The 19,270-nt window shown below is 38.7% G+C and overlaps 1 protein-coding gene across 7 annotated transcripts in view; it reads right to left on the minus strand.

The window, feature by feature from the left end:
* The window catches only part of LOC136833386 (DNA (cytosine-5)-methyltransferase 3A-like), a 332,296-nt gene that overhangs the window by 153,652 nt on the left and 159,374 nt on the right, over positions 1–19,270 (minus strand). For 5 of the 7 annotated variants that reach the window (XR_010851452.1, XM_067095457.1, XM_067095454.1 and 2 more), the window contains 2 exons: positions 5,038–5,205; positions 3,188–3,421 (listed from right to left, as the gene is read on the minus strand). Coding sequence is in view for 6 of the 7 variants with exons in the window: in XM_067095457.1 (XP_066951558.1) it covers positions 3,188–3,421; positions 5,038–5,205 (402 nt within the window). In the remaining variant the exon portion in view is untranslated. The remainder of the gene's footprint in view (positions 1–3,187; positions 3,422–5,037; positions 5,206–19,270) is intronic. The other 2 variants (XM_067095458.1, XM_067095456.1) reach the window with 1 other exon arrangement.

Genomic DNA, 19,270 nt, shown 5'->3' on the forward strand with positions numbered 1-19,270 from the left:
GCCATAGATTTTAAAAAGAAAACAGACTGATTCTGTTCCCCCCTGATAATCTTGAAAGACATCATTTGCAAATTCAGGAAGGTTCTTCAAGACATGATCATAGATATTAAAAAACCCAAGATTGAAACATTGTCTAACTAATGACCCGTAACCCTTAGAGAGACCCAACAAATCAGCATTATATTCTGCAATATTTAGAACCTGATCAACAGAATTACCATCACTGCAAGGCGAAAGAAGTTTGTCCCCTGAAGGAAAAGGAACCTTCGAAGAAGAAGGGGTATTCTCCAGAATTTCCGAACCCAACAAACTAGCAACCAAATCTGAACCATCCTCCATGGATCTAGCAACCTTTTGCTGCAGGGAGCCTGCCGCCAGAAAAAAACCAGCCGTTGGATCTAACGAAGATGCCAAAACCTTAACCACACTTGAACCCGAAGAAGACTGCACCTTCAACTTCTCTTCCTGACTGCTTCCTAAAGCACTATCCCTGCTTGTCTGAGTCATGCCTAATTCTAAATTCACCTTTGAACTTATGCTTTTAGAGGGAAGGGGGTAATCTGCTGCTAACACTGCCTGCTCTGTGCCAGGGGGCCCGGCAGATCCTACCTTCGAGGTTTGCAGTTCTCCATGAACCCCGGCACCTGTTATGGCTGGTTCTGGAACAGGCAGGGGAGCTGAAAGAGAACAATTAGATTCTTTTCTCTAGAACTACTATTCTGATCCTTCATTTCAGTTAATTTTGTAATGAAGCTGGAAAATAAGCTAGACATACTAGCTGATAATTTATCATCTAATTTTCTGAATAATTCAGATTCTTTAGCTTCCTTATCAAAAACCTGTGCCTCTACTGCTGGTTCTGACCTATGCTTACTCTTGGAAGCTAAAGATTTACTATGCTTTACATAATCTTCCATTTGCTCTACCAACCATGACCTACATTTGCCACATCTTAGAGTAACATTACATTGAACCTTTCTACATGCTATGCAAAGAGAATATTTGTTATGCTTGAGGGTACTCATCCTACGCTTGCAGGCTGTGCATGACAGATGAGCCGCAGTATCCCCAGCAGTAGAAAGCTCAGTCGTAACAGCTGTAGCAGAAGTGGAAGCGGCGGCGCTATCTGATGAAGGCGTCTTCCTGTCTAATTTATTCATTTCCAAGTCCAAAATTCAAGCCAAAGTCCAAGACAGGAGAGAAGATCCAAAACCAGACGAAATAGTACAATCCAGGAGAAAGGCCGAAAATATGGTCCAATTCGTTATCAAAAAACCAAAAATATTTATATGGGGGTCGGGCTAAAGACCAAAAAGTTTGCCTGATGCAGGAAACATCCAAGCAGCACGGCGAACAAAAAGCAATTGGGGATCTCGGCCTCTGTTGGCTGGTATTTGGAGCAGCATTGCCAACGGTACCTCAGGTGGCTCATTCGACAAGATTTTTCCTGTAGCATTGGTAACGCTGACAGTTAATTACTCACTTAGTCGGTAAAGAAATTATGGGGATGTAGTTCGGGCTGGTCAGTGACCAGGGTTAGTTCAGGTGTTCAGGAGTGTATTGCAATACAATATTTTAAGCCTAAAACCCCCTCAAAAACAAGGCATCAACTAACCTAACAAGCATAAAGCTGTAAGCATGTATTAATTCAACGTTAAGTATTTTGAGACAAGTTTTTACCAAAACAAATCATGGTTCATTATTTCCAATAAATTTTGAGAACTATCACAAGATGCTCAATTTTTCTAACTCATATCAACAGTAATACTTCAGAGTACACAAGATGGGGTAACTAAACAAGTTTATTGGATATTAAGTTGGAATGGCAGCCTCATCAGTACCCTTTCATTGTTGATGTTATCTATACAACAGTCTAAGGGTTTACAAAAGCTTTTTAAGCCTGTTTTGGCATTCATTTAACACTGCTATAATACATGACCAGTATTTCTGTTATTAGTTCTTAACCCATGGAGTGAATCATCAAAAATACCTGCCATTTTTCTCCCTACAACATTTCTTCAGAAAGTAACATTTGCCTTTATATTTGCTGTTTTCTGTGAAGTACAGTAAACCCCCTGTATTCGCGGGGGATGCGTACCGCAACCCCTGCGAATAGCTAAAATCCGCGAATACTTAAAACCCCTTCTAAAAACACACAGAACTCCTATTTTGAGAGTTTAAACACAAAAAAAGCCCTCTAAAAATGCTTATACCTGAGTATTTTAATGGTTTTATAACAAAAAGTGCATTTAGTCATGATAATTATATGAAAATACAGTAATTAGTGAATATTTTTCAGTGAAAAATACTTCGAATGGGCGAATTTTCTGCGAATAATGGGTAGATATGTTCCACAGAGAAATCCGCGAATAATGAGGCCCCGAATACAGGGGTTTACTGTATGCATAGTGATTGTTCACAAAATACTGTGTAAAACTGAAATTCAGTGAGCAATTCCTATATTCCAAGGGGACATAAAAACCAACACTCATTATGATTCAAAACCCAAACAGGCTGAGCTGTCACTCATAATCTTCTGGTCAACAGTATACTGCAAGCTCTATATACAGTAAGCAACAAAAAATAAAGCAGGCTGACAAAGGGTACATTACATATTCTAATTTGATTGACTTTTAAGTGATAATAATCTGCAAAAAATCACTTTATAAGTAATAAGAGATAAAACTAGAACAGTCTATTCTGGGGGTCATTATATCTGTGGTATAACATGTGCTACAAAAAAAATTCATTTTTACTGGAATGGAGCCTCAATGCTTGGAACTATTCTACAAAGAGTACTTTGCAGTAAATAACATAAAAAAATTTTATAAAAAAAGAATAAAAGTATTTACAAAGAACCTCTGGTTCTTGAAACTAGATTATACCAAAGATTTACAAAAGTACTCTGCATTATCATTAAGTAACTTAATGACTTGCACACATATGGCCCAAAGAATCTATTTTTAAATGAGAGGAAATGGCAGAAAGACAAAGCTCAAGAAGTTGGACAGTATAGTGGAAAAGGTGGAAATACAGCCAAGTCCAATGGGATGCTGCAATAGAAGCCCACTGTACTATACTAACTATACTGGCCTTCTTAAAGCACACTGTAAGCATAAGCCCCTACATGGAATATACAGTTTAATATCAAGCTTTCAGTAAATAATCTTAAGCAGACTGCACTTACATTTATTTTCACTGCAACTTCAACAGAGTCACCTGACTTTGCAGGAGTTGATCTCCCACTGCTGGAATCCGTATCTAAATTTGCAGTAAGCACTTTAGATTTTTTAGAGTTTTCTTGTTGATGGCTTTTACTTGAATCTGTATCACAGTTTTCTTGCTGATGGTCCTTGTAGGATTTTCTGTTGCATTTAGATTTTTTGTTGTTCTTAGTTAGGTTCCCTGGATTTTTTTCCCTCTGAGGAAACCAAGCCATTTTAGACAGTGAATTTTCAGTTAAAGGCTACTGTATTTCCAAAGATATTAATAGCTCATGCAAACTAATAAAAATATGATTAAAATTCTAAGAATATAATATTTAATCAATTCTTTCTATGGCCTCATTCCAATTACTACACTTCATATATTTACACAAACTTTTTTTTAAATGCCCTTTCTTGGAAGTCTACAGACATCAACAGTATTCAAGAGAACTTTTTCATGGTAAGATGGCGAGGCGCAATCCTCTCATCCAAGAGGGCATGCGCAATGGTGAATGCCCTGCTTGAGGCAGCCTACAACAATCACACTGCAGCAATCTGGCACCTATGCTCTCCTGCCATGAGCAAGAGCAAGCAGAAGTCCTCCTGGACTTCTTTAGTGAGGCCTTTGACTTCCAGTTCTTTTTCCTCCTGTGCTGGGGAAAAGTGTCCTGGGACAAGGTGGAGGAGGAAGATGACGACAATGAGGAAGATGATGAAGCTGAGGAAGAACAGCAAGAATGCTGAGGAGGCAGCAGGTGCTGCATAAGACACATTTGTGGTGGAGGAAAAGGAAGGGCCACTAACACTGATACAAACAGGAGAGACAAAGGGTGGATGAAGATTACAAGAAGAAAGAGGAAATAAGCAGGAAGGAAACTGAGGAGGAAAAAAACAAACAAGGCAGAAACATAAGGAATGAGCTCAACAATGGACTGAAAAATACTGAGTATCACAACTCATAGCAGACAAAACATTATCTCCTATATTACTTGGTCATAACTCTAAATCTATATCAGTACCAATAGAACCTGATGACGGGGAAGGTAATAAGTGGTGCGTTTACCGAACTGATTCTCATGTGATTGAGGAATACAACTAGCCATCTACAATAAAACTCAAAATAGTGCACACCATGGAGGGACCTCACACCTTTACCCAACCCAAAATTGAATAAATCCTTGACTCTAAAATCTGATTAACATCCTGTTGTAACTAATCCACTTGCTTTCCCTGAACCAAAAGGGAAACAAAAGACAGAGCTATAGTAGGTTAAACAGCAAGCAGAGCTAATGGAGAAAAAGGAGAGGAAGGTAAGGAGGTGGGTTGGGAGAGAAAGAAGGAATAGATCAGGAAGCTCGAAGGGGGAAGTAACCAGCTTGTGGCCTGCTTTAATCAGTTGCCTTTGCAACCTAACCGCTTTCCATTTCTTATAACTGAGGAATTTCTTCATCGCTACAATAGACCACTCCCTACATTCCTCACATGGGATGTAAAGGTCTTACTCTTGTCCCCTACAACTGACATATATAGAGGGCCCATATATTTCTGCCAAATACAGCCTGATTACACAAAATTCATTGTGGCAGAACCTAATATTCTTTTGCTTCCAGTTGAGGACATCCCTATCCAACAAAGCAAAATTATCACCTATAGAGACCAGGTAATCAGGTCAGACAAGCATTCTTCTTTAGCTTTTTATTTGAATGCCAACCTGACTGGTGCAAAGATGTAAATATCTGAATACTCAGTTCCATGCCACTTACAAACACAATAATATTACTGACTATTTTACATAATACTGTATAAAGTAACTACTTCCATTTCTACTCACAGCATTACCATCACTTTCATCAGTCTTATCAGTAGAAGCTCTGGTGTCAGAATTATTAGTATCAATGGTTTCACCTAACTCTGGGAGTTCTTCAGAATTATCACATTGCTTCTTTCCGCTGGACTTCCTGCAACTACGAAGAGGCACATCATCTGAATGACTTTTTCTCTGAAAGGAAAAAAATATGCAAGGATTGTGAAATTGTGATTACAACCAGCAACACTGAAATAACTGATTTGAATGCATTGAGTCAAATAAATACTAAGGAAGTTTTGAAATTTACCAGTATCAAACTTATATTCAAAGAATCAAGGATCAAGAACCTTATGGTATTCTGACCATATAATGAAAAGCCAAGAACACCTGAATAACTCACTGAGCAATGATAGACTGCTTCTCAGTCAGGTGAGTGCAGTACACTCCTTCTAACCCTTAATGAACTAACTTGCAAATTGGAGCACTGAATTTATTAAAAAGATTACTTTGAAAGCAACACCACTAAAATAATAGTTTTCTACATTTCAAATAAAAACACCTTCATAAAAGCTAACTTGGCAGAACTATACAGCAGAAGAGAATTATTGACACCCTGCTGAAGTCATAAGTCATGGAAACAATGGACAATTTTAAGCTAGAAATATTACAAGCTAACAAACATAATACACACATAAAATGTCAGAAATCAGCTCTTTAAAGTAAAATAAATACAAGTACAAAATCATTGTTTATAGAAAGTTAGTCACATAATGAGAATAAAATAAACATATCAACAACCACAACATATACTCAAATCTTCATGGTATATGAAAAGACTTATTTATTGTAAAGAAGTTTAACCACACCTTTGAGTCATATTTCCAGACACTAAGGGCTCACCAGAAGAATTGGTTTTCAAGTGAGATCTGAAAACTAAGCAATGTCAAGTTAAATAGGCCAGACATTGGTGGGAGGAGACTAAAGAAAATGGATATAATGGAGCTTGCAGTTAAAAGGTTATGGCAAAGAAACTTTAGTACCAGCTTCATGTGTAAGTTTGAAGCAGATAAATTGTAGACTCAAGTGCATAGTTTGAAGCAGACAAATTGTAGACTTAGGTGCATAGTAGGTTATTGCTGTATTTTTAAAATACAACCAAACCATACAGACTCACACTTCTACAACCTCATGAAACTTGCTCAAGAGATGTGATCTGAAAAAAAAAAACTCAAAATTGGAGAATGATAAAACTTAAGTAGCTGTCCAGCTAGGTGGGAAGAGACCAAAGGGAATGGATAAAAGTAAACACCAGGAAACAATGAAGTTAAAACCAAAATGAAACTGCAAAGAACCTTCAATATGGACTTCTATGCAAAAAATTGGGCACACTGTTGAGGTTACCTGTCACTTCACGACCAGAAGAAAAATATATACTATGCAACTAGTTCCACAAAATGTTCACATCAGTTTCGATATGAACAATATGTTGTCAGGTAAAGTTCAGTTCATACCAGAACACTTTCACATCAACTAGAATGGAGCCTTGATGCTAGAGCTATTCTCTATAAAATTATTTTTTAATGAGCTGCCCAAATGTCTTGTGTTTTCCAGGTTGCTGCGGGAGAGCCACTACAAAGATTGGAACCCCCACTTGATGCAGCAGCCATACTGGACCAAGACACTCCTGCCTCAGCGTCACCTGGGCGTGCCTGGATTCGATCTCACATGGTTATTTGGCCTTGCTAGTGAATGAACGGATACTTCCAGATTCACTAATTCCACAGGATTGCCAACCCTTGCTCCATATGTGGTGTCCCAATTCAGGATAACTGGATAGCGTCTTTGAGTGCCTACTGTAAGCCTCGGATGAACCGAGTATTCTGGTGGTGTGTTCTTCCTCCTACCGATGTATTTCCTGACTTTTGTTAACACACCCCCTCCAAGTCTCTCCCATGATTCACCATGGGTATTTCTCTCTCTCCATTCATCAGTAAACCCTCCTTTTGTTCCCCTATTCGATCCTTTTCTAGCCTGCCACCCATCGTTTGCATGCTAGTTTAATTCCAATTTGCGAACAGTGCGATATAAGTATGAGTTTCAGGTGCCTGTGCCACAATGTTAGTTAGTGAGTCCTTATCATTTCAGTTCCATGGTATTAGGGCTTCAATTCTCGCCAATCCTATAGTTAATTTGACACCTCTCTCTTTCAGAGGGATGCCTTTATTGTGAGTGAAATTGGGAAATCTCAGCTCGTCCTTTCTTTCATTCGTTGTCTGGACCCATTCCCTGTGCGACCGGACGGGAATTTCACCCTTTGTGGCAGCATTAATTACGTGTCTTTACAATCTCTTATTAATCATGTGTGCCCCTAGTTACTAAGTAATTTGTAAATTATTGTTATTAATTGTTGAGTAAATGTAATTAACTGTTAACTGATTATAATTGCGCACTGAGGTAACTTGACTAAAAGAGTACCAAGGTTAGTACTGTATTAATCTTTTTCCATTTCCTCTGGTTTTTTTTTTTTTTTTTATTACCGTCAGCTATTTTATAGTGTTCCACTGCTTGGCCAAGGCTGGCAAGTAATACTGGCGACCTTGTCTAAGACTGATAATCACAGAAATTCCCCAAGTACATATGTGTACGTAAATTAAAAACATAAAAACACATGCAGAGATTCCAGTCGTGAACAATAAGAAGCACTTAAAATATGCACCGCTCAGGTTAGCAAGTTGTAGAGTTAGGAATTTTCATGATTTCTTGAATATCTACAATGATTAAAGCGTTATTTTTGTGATTAATGCATGCTGTATTTTTTACTTGTAACATAAGATCCATTTTACCACTTGATTCATAAGTTAGTCCATTTTAGAAGAGCATGTCTGCACATACACAAATAGGCAAACATGGTTTAGCCCACCTTCGGTCGGATAGTTAACGCTAAAACTAGATTTTGTGTCCAAACCCTATGCAATTTAAGCGAGGGATATTTCAGAATTTTGCCAAGCCATGTGCTTTATGTGTTGCTACATTGTTAAGCTGTTCTTGCATGCTATAATTTTAAATGGGGCGCATGTTGGCAAAGTTAGCATTTATCTGCTAAGATTGACCATTCGGATGAGTATTATTTCCTAACACAAAACCGTTTTCACAAGCTTTGGGTTCGAAGGCAAAATTTTCTCAGGTTAGAAGTTAGGTAACATAAATTCATGCATGATATTAATGTTTTACTTTCAATTTTAGTGGGATAGACATATACAATTCGCTAGGGAAACGTTATTGACATTAAACAGAGAGAGAGAGAGAGAGAGAGAGAGAGAGAGAGAGAGAGAGAGAGAGAGAGAGAGAGAGAGAGAGAGAGAGTTCTGTTTTCTTAAATAGTGCTAAAGGTGTCAGATATTGCTCCACCCCACTACTATATTGCTTTGCCCATCACAGGGAAATAGGCGTTATATTGATTTTACTAAGCAGTCCTTTATAGAATTTTATATTCTCACACTAACTGCTTAGCCTACCCCTTATGTTGCTAACATACCAACTTAAAGTACCGGCAACCCTTTTACGGGGCTTCTACGTCCTATATATACATTATAATTTTACAATTTGCCAAAACCATTAACTGCCTTGTTCTAATTAAACTAACTGCACTTACATGCTACTCAATTACTGTGTCCTTACACACTTAATTGTACTTATTGTACCAAAATTTTGCACCTACATGCCCCTTTTACTTTGTGTGTTACTAACACAGTGCAGTACAACCTTGTGGTGCCTATTGCTGCACTAAATGTGCCTTGGTTAATTTCGCTCTGTTCTAGGTCTCTGCTCCTGTTACCACTATGTCTGTGGGCAGGTTAAGCAAATTCACATAATTATACCTTTGCATTTGTAGGTTTCGACCCATGCTTTGTGTAGGAGCAATCATACCCTTGCATTGTAGGCTTTGACCCATGCCTTGGGTCCACATAATTACGAGTATACCTTTGCATTTGTAAGCTTTTGGCCCTTGCATTGTGTTATAATCACACCCTACGATAATCACACCCTTGCATTCGTAGGCTTTTACCCATGCAGCGTGTTACAATACTTATACCTTGGCATTTGTAGGTTCTGACCCGTGCATTGTGTTCCAAATACTCATGCTCCTGCATTGTAGGCTGTGACCCATGCATTGTGTTAATCCTCAAATTTTATGAGTTACTAGTGCCTTTATCTTCGCCTATGTAGTTGTGCTTTGTGTACACCATAGCTAGCCTAGTGCAATTATCTTAGCCTATGTAGTTGTGCTTCATGTACAACATAGCTAGCCTAGAACATTTATCTTAGTCTATGTAGCTGTGCTTCATGTACATCATAGCTAGTGCCTAGTATGTTTACCCATGTTGCTCCACCTCATGGGTAGACGAGCCGTATCTTTTATACCATCTGCACCCACATGCCAATTCTGTGGAGTGCCACATATTTAGTTCTTTGGAACCATTTTGCTTATATGTGTAGCCTAGACAGGGTCACTTCCCCATTTTGCATACACTCTGCCTAGTTCAGAGTGCCTTTTCCACTTCCAAACAACTGCTTGCATGGCCACTAAACCTTTGAGCATTTCTTCTGGAAAGGTTAGACCCTACTCTAATTAGTGGCAAAGTGTCTGCCGGGGATTACAAAACCTTCACCGACCTAGGGAAGAGTTTGGCTATGAAAGGGCCAGAGCTGACCCAATGGATCCAGGAGCAGGTCGCTGCTGTTAGGAAGGAGAGACACACACAGGAAGAAAGGGAGAGCCAAGAGAGAAAAGAAAAGGAAGAAAGGGAGCTCCAGAAGGAGGAGAAACAGTAACAGCATGAGATAGCCTTGAAGGAGAAAGAACTCAAGCTCGAGAAATTCATGCAGGACAGTGCCGTGGCACTGGCCCAACACTGAGCCAACAATCCCACCCCATTCTCCGTGCCTTCCATTATCTCAAATATCAGCCACCTGATCGTCCCCTGGAATTAGGCAGAGCCAGAGGCATGGCTGGAGCATGTGGAAACCCTCTTCTCGGAATATAAGCCGACTGACATTGAGAAGGCCATGATTCTTGCGAAACACATGACCAGAGAGGGTCAGGATGCCTTGAATTCCGTAGAAAATGGCAACAAGGGAAACCTTGAGGCAGTCAGGCAGGCCATAGCAATTGCCTATGGAATTACACCAGAGTATTGGAGGCAAGGATGGTGGGGTTTTCCCAAGGAAATCAGTCAAACATGGGCCAACTGGTTGCACAAAAAGAACCAAGCCTTGCAACGGTGGATGGATGCCCTGAAGTGCCATAACGGTGAGGATTTATTGAACCGGATGCAACTGGAGGATTTCCTCTACTATGATCCCGGACCCTTGGCCTTATACATTGTCGAGAAGCAGCCAACATCATTTACGGAGTCTGTCGACTGGTCGATGCCTACGAGACGTACCACCCAGCCTCCAGCACTTCACATCGACACAGTCCCTCCTGACCCCACGGCCTTGGCAGTTCGACCCAGAAATGCCATTTTCATCACCACCTGTATGTAACTACTGCAAGAAAATAGGGCATTTAGAAGCCCAATGTAAAGCAAGAATGGGAGCCATATCACAGCCTCCCTCTAACCAGAACTCTCAACCTACCCGGACCATAACAACAACTTGTAGGGATTATAGCAAAGTTTATTGTCCTAACTGCAAGAAGTACAGGCATTCCCCCAAATTTCAAGGATTGTCCCGAAGGAAAACTGCTGTCGTTGTTGCTTTGGCTGCCATTCATTCATCCTCGTTAGGATCCCCAGCTGAAGGGCCCATCTTTGTTGCACTTTTGCACTTCCTTGAGGTCGTTATTGCTCTTAACAGGTCTCTGCATTTAGAGACACTGGCGCTCAAATCTCCCTTATAAGACAAGACAACGTACCTGATGGGGCCATCATTATAGAACAAGTCTGTACAGTAACTATTATAGGCACTAATAATTGGAGGCTGGCACTCCCGACGGTCCGATTGAGGGTCACTAGGCTCTGCAAAAGTAGGACTTGTATGCTTGGAGTAGCCACTCAGATTCCTAGAGGCTATGACCTCTTCCTAGAACAGGATCTCTCTCCTGATCCCCTTCCCAGGCTGCCCATGGGTCCTGCCCCTTCCGAGTCTCCGTCAGGAGCTGATGATCACTCCAGCCTTGCCGTTGAGCCATAGCCAGTACCTGTGCCTGGCATGTGCAGCGCTCCGCCCCGTCAGGTGATTGAGTCCCACCAGAGCCAGATTCTGGTTCTTTGCCAATTGTACAGACTTCAAGGTCCGGCCCTATGGGTCATGAGGCCGCTCATGTCTCTTCTCCGAGTTCTGTGCCTGCGCCTGCCTTGCCACCAGTGCCAGTGCATCTTGCCGACCTCCCTTAAGGAGGTTCAGATCTGGCCCTTCTTACGCCTACCCGCTGGGCCCTTGTACTTTGCAAGCCTCTTGCACTTACAGCCACCTCTTCTTCTCCACTACCATCCCTAGAAGTTACGACTTTGGTGGACAATCGTCACCAAGAAGTCCTATTTAGAGCGGTCACCGCTGGGGAGGTTAAGCTGCGGGAGATAGTAGGACTCATCAGAACCACTGCTGCCCAGGTTGACACAGCAGCCAAGGCAGTGGCCAACTCAGTGCCTGCTTCATCAATTGACATGACACCCACAGTCAAACCAGGTCTAGGTCTAGAGGGCAGTTGTACTACGGCCCCCAATCTAGCCCAAGAGCCTTCTCGGTCTCTCTGGTGCCACATGCCCAGGTTCCCGCTAGGAAACCTAGGCCTAAAGAGAAGAGGAAACCAAGACGAAAGAGGAGTAAGGGGCATAGAAGGCCTAGGTAGTTAACAGAGTCACTGGGCTCTCATGGCACTCGTATTCTATACTTGCAGTGCCTTAGCTTAATAGAGCAATCCTAGCCCCTGATCCAGACCGGATGTCTAGAGTTGTCTCCTACCTTTAATCAGTATTGTTGTGTTGAGAGAATTTATTTTGTACTGTGCTACGTCTGTTCTTTAGCCCAACAAGCAGAAGAACATGTCCTAGCTAATTATGAATTTTGTTGCATTCAATTGCGAAACCCAGTTGTATCATATTTAACCTTATTTCATTATTATTACTAGAGTTTGGGATGCAGCTCAACATACAAACTTTTACTTAACCTGTTCCTTTATCAGAGGGATGTATCATTCACCTGTGAGCTACGTTATCACTCTGATAGTGCTGCGTTAGCTAAGTTCTGTGGGCAATCACTTAGTAACAGATTTATTCGATTTAGTCAAACCCACAGGCAGTACCTTCCTTAACCAAACGTAGGCTCATTATTTTTAGCACTAAGTATGGGTATTTTTATGTAAATCTTGTACTACTTCTTAAGTGTTTTATGCTGCATTTAATTAGTAGCCTAGAATTAATGTATAGTGCTGCATTAGCTTGCATCTGTGTGGAATTCAACTTTGTGACCTTAGTGTCAAGTTACCATAATACAGGCAGTCCCTGGTTTACGATGGGGGTTCCGTTCCTGCACCGTGTAGTAAGCCGAAAATTGTCGTAAGCCGAAAAATCGTTGAAAACCGTCAAAAATCCAAAGAAAACCTTACTTCTAATGCTTTGGGTGCATTGAAAACGATGTAAACTGCATTTTTATTGAGTTTTTCATCAAAAAAAACCTCCAAGATTTGATTATTCTGCTGTTTTGGAGCCATATTTCTTCCGTCGAATCGGCGTCGTAAGCATCGTAACCCTGGAACATGCATCGTAAACTGGGAAATAATTTCTGATGAATATATTTGAAAAGCGTTGTAACAATGGAACGTCAAAAGCCAGATCAGTCGTAACCCGGGGACTGCCTGTATTCAGTTTTACCCTTTATCCCACAGACAGTACTTGATTTAAATAAGCGCAAGCACATGTCCTTGGCATTAGTAGTGCCATGTTATTCTATGTACAAGAGTACAATATGCTTGGATGGTCAGCCAGCCAAAACCACTTAACCCTTTAATGCCGAAGCCCTATTTACAAAAACGTCTCCCGTATGCCGGCGGCGTTCGGTGAGTTAAGCGCCGAAAAAAAGTTTTTTCAAAAAATCACAGCACGCTTAGTTTTTAAGATTAAGAGTTCATTTTTGGCTCATTTTTTTGTCATTGCCTGAAGTTTAGTATGCAACCATCAAAATGAAAAAAAAATATCATTATCATATATAAATATTGGAATATATGACAGCTAAAAAAAAACTCGTATATAATTGTATACAAATCGCTGTAAGCAAAACAGTTAAAGCTAATGAGTTAATTTTTTTTAGTTGTATTTTACACTAAATTGCGATGATTTTGGTATATAACAAAATTTTAAAACGATCAAAGCAACACAGAGAAAATATTATCACAAAATGATGCATGAATTCATGCAACGCCGACGTAAAAAATTTTTTTTCAAAAATTCACCATAAATCAAAATATTGTGCTAGAGACTTCCCGTTTGTTAAAAAATGAAGCTAATTGATTGAATATTACTAGACTGTAAGTGTTTTAGCTTACAATTGCAGGTTTCGACCATTTCGGTCGAGTTAAAGTTGACCGAAAGTCGAATTTTTTCTATTTATCGTGATTTATATGGAAATATTTCAAAACTGATAAAAGCTAAAACCTTGAGTTATTTTTTGTTGTATTGTACATGAAATTGCGCACATTTTCATATATAAAACTTTATGTAATGACTAATATAAAGCGGTGCAAATATTACGACAACGAGACAAAAGAATTTCTGAGATGTTCGCCGAAAGTTACCGTGCAGACGTAAGGAAAATGTTTTTTAAAATTCACCATAAATCGAAATATTGTGTTAGAGACTTCCAATTTATTGCAAAATGAAGTTAAACGATTGAATATTACTAGAACGTAAGAGTTTTAGCTTACAATTGCGTTTACCATTTTCGGTCGAGTTAAAGTTGACCATAGGTTGAAATTTTGGCAGTTATCGTGATTTATGTGAAAATATTTCAAAACTGATAAAAGCTACGACCATGAGCTATTTTCTGTTGTATTCTACATGAAATTGCACACATTTTCATATATAAAACTTTATGTAACGACTAATGTAAAATGATGCAAACATTACGACAACATGACGAAAGAATTTCTGAGATGTTTTCAGAAATTCACCATAAATTGAAATATTGTGCTAGAGACTTCCAGTTTGTTGCAAAATGAAGGTACATGATTGAATATTACCAGAATGTAAGAGTTTTAGCTTATAATTGCGTTTTTACCATTTCGGTCGAGTTAAAGTTGACGAAGGTTGAAATTTTGCAGTTATCGTGATTTATATGAAAAAAATATTTCAAAACTGATAAAAGCTACAACCATGAGTTATTTTCTGTTGTATTCTACATGAAATTGCGCACATTTCCATATATAAAACTTTATGTAACGACTAATATAAAACAGTGCAAACATTACGACAACGTGACAAAGAATTTCTGGCAAGGACGTGAAAAAAGTTTTTTCAGAAATTCACCATAAATCGAAATATTGTGCTAGAGACTTCCAATTGGTTGCAAAATGAAGGTAAATGATTGAATATTACTAGAATGTAAGAGTTTTAGCTTACAATTGCGTTTTTCGACCATTTCGGTCGAGTCAAAGTTGACCGAAGGTTGAAATTTTGGCAGTTATCATGGTTTATATGAAAATATTTCCAAACTGATAAAAGCTCCAACCATGGGTTGTATTTTGCTGTATTGTACATGAAATTGCGCACATTTTCATATATAAAACTTTATGTAACGGCTAATATAGAACAGTGCAAAAATTACGACAAAATGACGAAAGAATTTATGAAATTTTCGCTGAGTTACCGCCTCTCGTGCTTAAGAAAAAAAGTTTTTAAAAAATTCACCATAAATCGAAATATTGTGCTAGAGACTTCCAATTTGTTGCAAAATGAAGGTACATGATTGAATATTACTAGAATGTAAGAGTTTTAGCTTACAATTGCGTTTTTCGACCATTTCGGTCGAGTCAAATTTGACCGAAGGTTGAAATTTTTTGTAGTCGACGTATGGTACGTCCACTCGGCACCCAACAGACAATTTTAGTCGACGTATGATACGTCCAATAGGCGTTTAAGGGTTAATTTAGAGTAATTTACATTCGCTCAGGTTAATCCTGTTCTTCCAGATCTTTCGTCCTGTTAAGGATGAAATGTCTACTAATAGGGGGGGGGGGCTATTTTATATGCAGGGCTAACCATCGCTCATAAAATGACCGCCCCCATGTAAACGAAGTGTAAATGGCTGCCTATATGGTATACTCCTCTCAGTTTTCGCTTCCGTTTATTTCCCCCCTGCTGCCCAAATGTCTCGTGTCTTCCAGGTTGCTGTGGGAGGGCCACTACAAATATTGGAACCCCAACCTGATGTGGTGACCATACTGGACCCTGAGGCGCTCAGTGTCACCCGGGCATGCCCAGATTTGATCTCACATGGTTATTGGCCTTACTAGCAAATGGACGGATACTTCCTGATTCGCACATTTCACAGGACTGCCAACCCTTGCTCCATGTGTTATATCCCAATTCAGGGCAACTGGATAGCACCTTTGGATACCTACAGTAAGTCTCGGATGAACTTGAGTATTTTGGCAGCCTGTTTTTCCTCCTACTGAAGTATTTCCTGACTTTTGTTAACGAACCCCCTCCAAGTCTCCCATGATTCACCATGTATATTTCTCTCTCTCCATTCAGCAGTAAACCCTCCTTTTATTCCCCTATTCGATTCTTTTCTCAGCCTGTCATCCATTGTTTGCATGCTAGTTTAATTCCAATTTGTGAACAGTGCGATATAAGTGAGTCTCAATTGGCTGTGCCACTTGTGAGCGCGTTGTTAGTTAATAAATCCTTATCACTTCAGCTTCATGGTGTTAGAGCTTCAATTCTCACCAATCCTATAGTTAATTTGACACCTCTCTCTTTCAGAGGGATGCCTTTATAGCGAATGAAATTGGGAAATATCAGCTCGTCCTTTCATTCGTCGTCTGGACCCATTCCACATGATGGGACGAGGAATTTCATCATTTGCGGCACAGTTAATTGCATGTCTTTATGATCTCTTATTAATCACGTGTGTCCCCAGTTATATTTGTAAACTATTGTTATTAACCCTTTTCTGTCCAATTGACGTCATATTACACAACAACCCCCTACCCCCGTTCTTTTCTGACTGACGTAATTTTACGTAAAATTTACCGACATTTTTCGTGACGTGTGGTAGGTAAATTTTTTTATTTTCGGACAGTTGGTGGTTTCCATAGGCTAAAGCATACCTTTGGACCGTAACTCAGGGCATCGATCGCCAGGCAAGCAGTCCCTATACTGCGCATGCGCAATTCCTGGCATAGTAAATTTCTCACAATGAAATCAGCTGATCCTACCCACGTTTCTCTCGTCTTACATTTTTTTATAAAATGTAGGATTACATTATTGGAAACACTCTGTTTAGTATCCTCTATTTTCTATATATTTTTAGTTCCTCTACTGTGCATGCGCCGTCCATGGCGAGTAAAATTCTCACAATGACATCAGCTGATCGCACTCCACGCAGGCCTGGCAGGCCACACTTCTGTCAGAGACCATGCGTAAATGCAGGTTGGGTAAACACGTGTGGCTGTTTACATACAGCGGCGTCAATCGAGAACAGTTTCCAACATGCTTTCATAAAGTTTTTACGGTAAAACTAGCGGAAATTCGTTAGTGCATCACATAAGAGACGCCTGGATTTTAGGCAGGGCTCTGAATCTCATTTTCATTATCATATATATCGATATTTAGAGAATTTTGTTGGCTTTCTCATAAAAAATAATTCATTCACCTAACTGTTATAGTTTTTGAGCTACGAATGATAATGTTGACAACAGCAACATTTTTTTGTTTCAACAGATTATAACGTCAAAATGAAACTGTTGCTGTTACCAAAGCCATTTTCTTGACTCTCACTTTATTCCTCAACCTTTCCTCTACATTTTTGTATATTTACAAAGTAATTTCTATGAAAAATCCGAGGTAGGGCTCTTCAAAATAAAATGTCTAGCGATAATTCTCACAATCCCAGCAAGTAGCCCTGTTTCTTACCCACTTTTCTATCAATTTTTCACCAACTGGACTTATTCGTTTTTCATTGTTTTATATGTCGATATTTAGAGAATTTTCTTGGCTTTCTCATAAAAAATAATTCATTCGCCTAACTGTTATAGTTTTTGAGCTACTAACAATAATGTTGACAAACGGTAACTTTTTTTTCGTTTGATCAATTTATAACGTCAAAATGAAACTGTTGCCGTTACCGAAGCCATTTTTCTTGACTTTCCCTTTATTCTTCAACTTTTCCTCTACTTTTTCGTATATTTACAAAGTAATTTATGAAAAATAACCGAGATAGGGCTCTTCAAAAAAAAAAAAAAATTTTTCTAGCGATAATTCTCACCATAGGCCGGGCAGAGCGCTGTTTCTCACCCTCTTTTCTATCAATTTTTTCACCAACTGGACTTATTCGTTTTTCATTGTTTTATATGTCAATATTTAGGGAATTTTATTGGCTTTCTCATAAAAAATTATTCATTCGCCTAACTGTTATAGCTTTTGAGCTACGAACGATTATAGCTTTTGAGCTACGAACAATAATGTTGACAACGGTAACATTTTTTTTTGTTTCAATCAGTTTATAACGTCAAAATGAAACTGTTGCCGTTACCAAAGCCATTTTTCTTGACTCTCACTTTATTCTACAACTTTTCCTCTACATTTTCGTATATTTACAAAGTAATTTCTATGAAAAATAACCGAGATAGGGCTCTTCAAAAAAACTTTTTCTAGCGATAATTCTCACACATACCGGGCAAATCACTCTGTTTCTTACCCTCTTTTCTATCAATTTTTTCACCAACTGGACTTATTCGTTTTCATTGTTTTATATATCAATATTTAGAGAATTTTGTTGGCTTTCTCATAAAAAATAATCCATTCGCCTAACTGTTATAGCTTTTTGAGCTACTTAACGATAATGTTGACAATGGTAACATTTTTTTCGCGTTCAATCAATTTATAACGTCAAAATGAAACTGTTGCCGTTACCAAAGCCATTTTTCTTGACTCTCACTTTATTCTACAACTTTTCCTCTACATTTTCGTATATTTACAAAGTAATCTCTATGAAAAATAACCGAGATAGGGCTCTTCAAAAAAACTTTTTCTAGCGATAATTCTCACCATACGCGGAAATCGCTCTGTTTCTTACCCTCTTTTCTATCAATTTTTTCACCAACTGGACTTATTCGTTTTTCATTGTTTTATATATCAATATTTAGAGAATTTTGTTGGCTTTCTCATAAAAATAATCCATTCGCCTAACTGTTATAGCTTTTGAGCTCTGACGATAATGTTGACAACGGTAACATTTTTTTAGTTTCAATCAATTTATAACGTCAAAATGAAACTGTTGCCATTACAAAGCCATTTTTCTTGACTCTCATTATTCTTCAACTTTTCCTCTACATTTTCGTATATTTACAAAGTAATTTCTATGAAAAATAACCGAGATAGGGCTCTTCAAAAAAAACTTTTTTCTAGCGATAATTCTCACCATACGCCGGGCAGAGCGCTCTGTTTCTTGTCCTTTTTTCTATCAATTTTTTCACCAGCTGGACTTATTCGTTTTCCATTCTTTTATATGTTGATATTTAGAGAATTTTGTTGGCTTTCTCATAAAAAATAATTCATTCGCCTGACATTCATAGTTTTTGGGTTACGAACGAAAATATAAAAATAAGTAAAGATTTTTTTTTCATGAAATAACTCACATTTTTTTGTATTTAGAGGGCTGGGATTCTTATTCTGACTATTCCACCATAAAATATAAACATTTAGAAAAAAAGGACAACAAAATGAACGTTGTTGGCATAAAATTTCTATTTTTGCTGAATTTTCGAAATAATTATTTTTTCGCACTGTCGAGCGCTCCCAGACACATCAGGGCTCATGTGCCCTCAGTGATGTGATAACTATACAGATATGAAAGGGTTAATTGCTGAGTAAATGTAATCAATCATTAACTGAGTATAATTACACCTGCAGTAACTTGAATAAAAGAGTACCGAAGGTTATTATTCTTCTTCTTTCAATTTCCCTTTCAGTTTTTTTTTTTTTTTTGTATTACCGTCAGCTATTTTACAGTGTTCCGTTGCTTGGCCAAGGCTGGC

This window comes from Macrobrachium rosenbergii, chromosome 51, assembly GCF_040412425.1.
Source record: "Macrobrachium rosenbergii isolate ZJJX-2024 chromosome 51, ASM4041242v1, whole genome shotgun sequence".
Lineage (NCBI taxonomy): Eukaryota > Metazoa > Arthropoda > Malacostraca > Decapoda > Palaemonidae > Macrobrachium > Macrobrachium rosenbergii.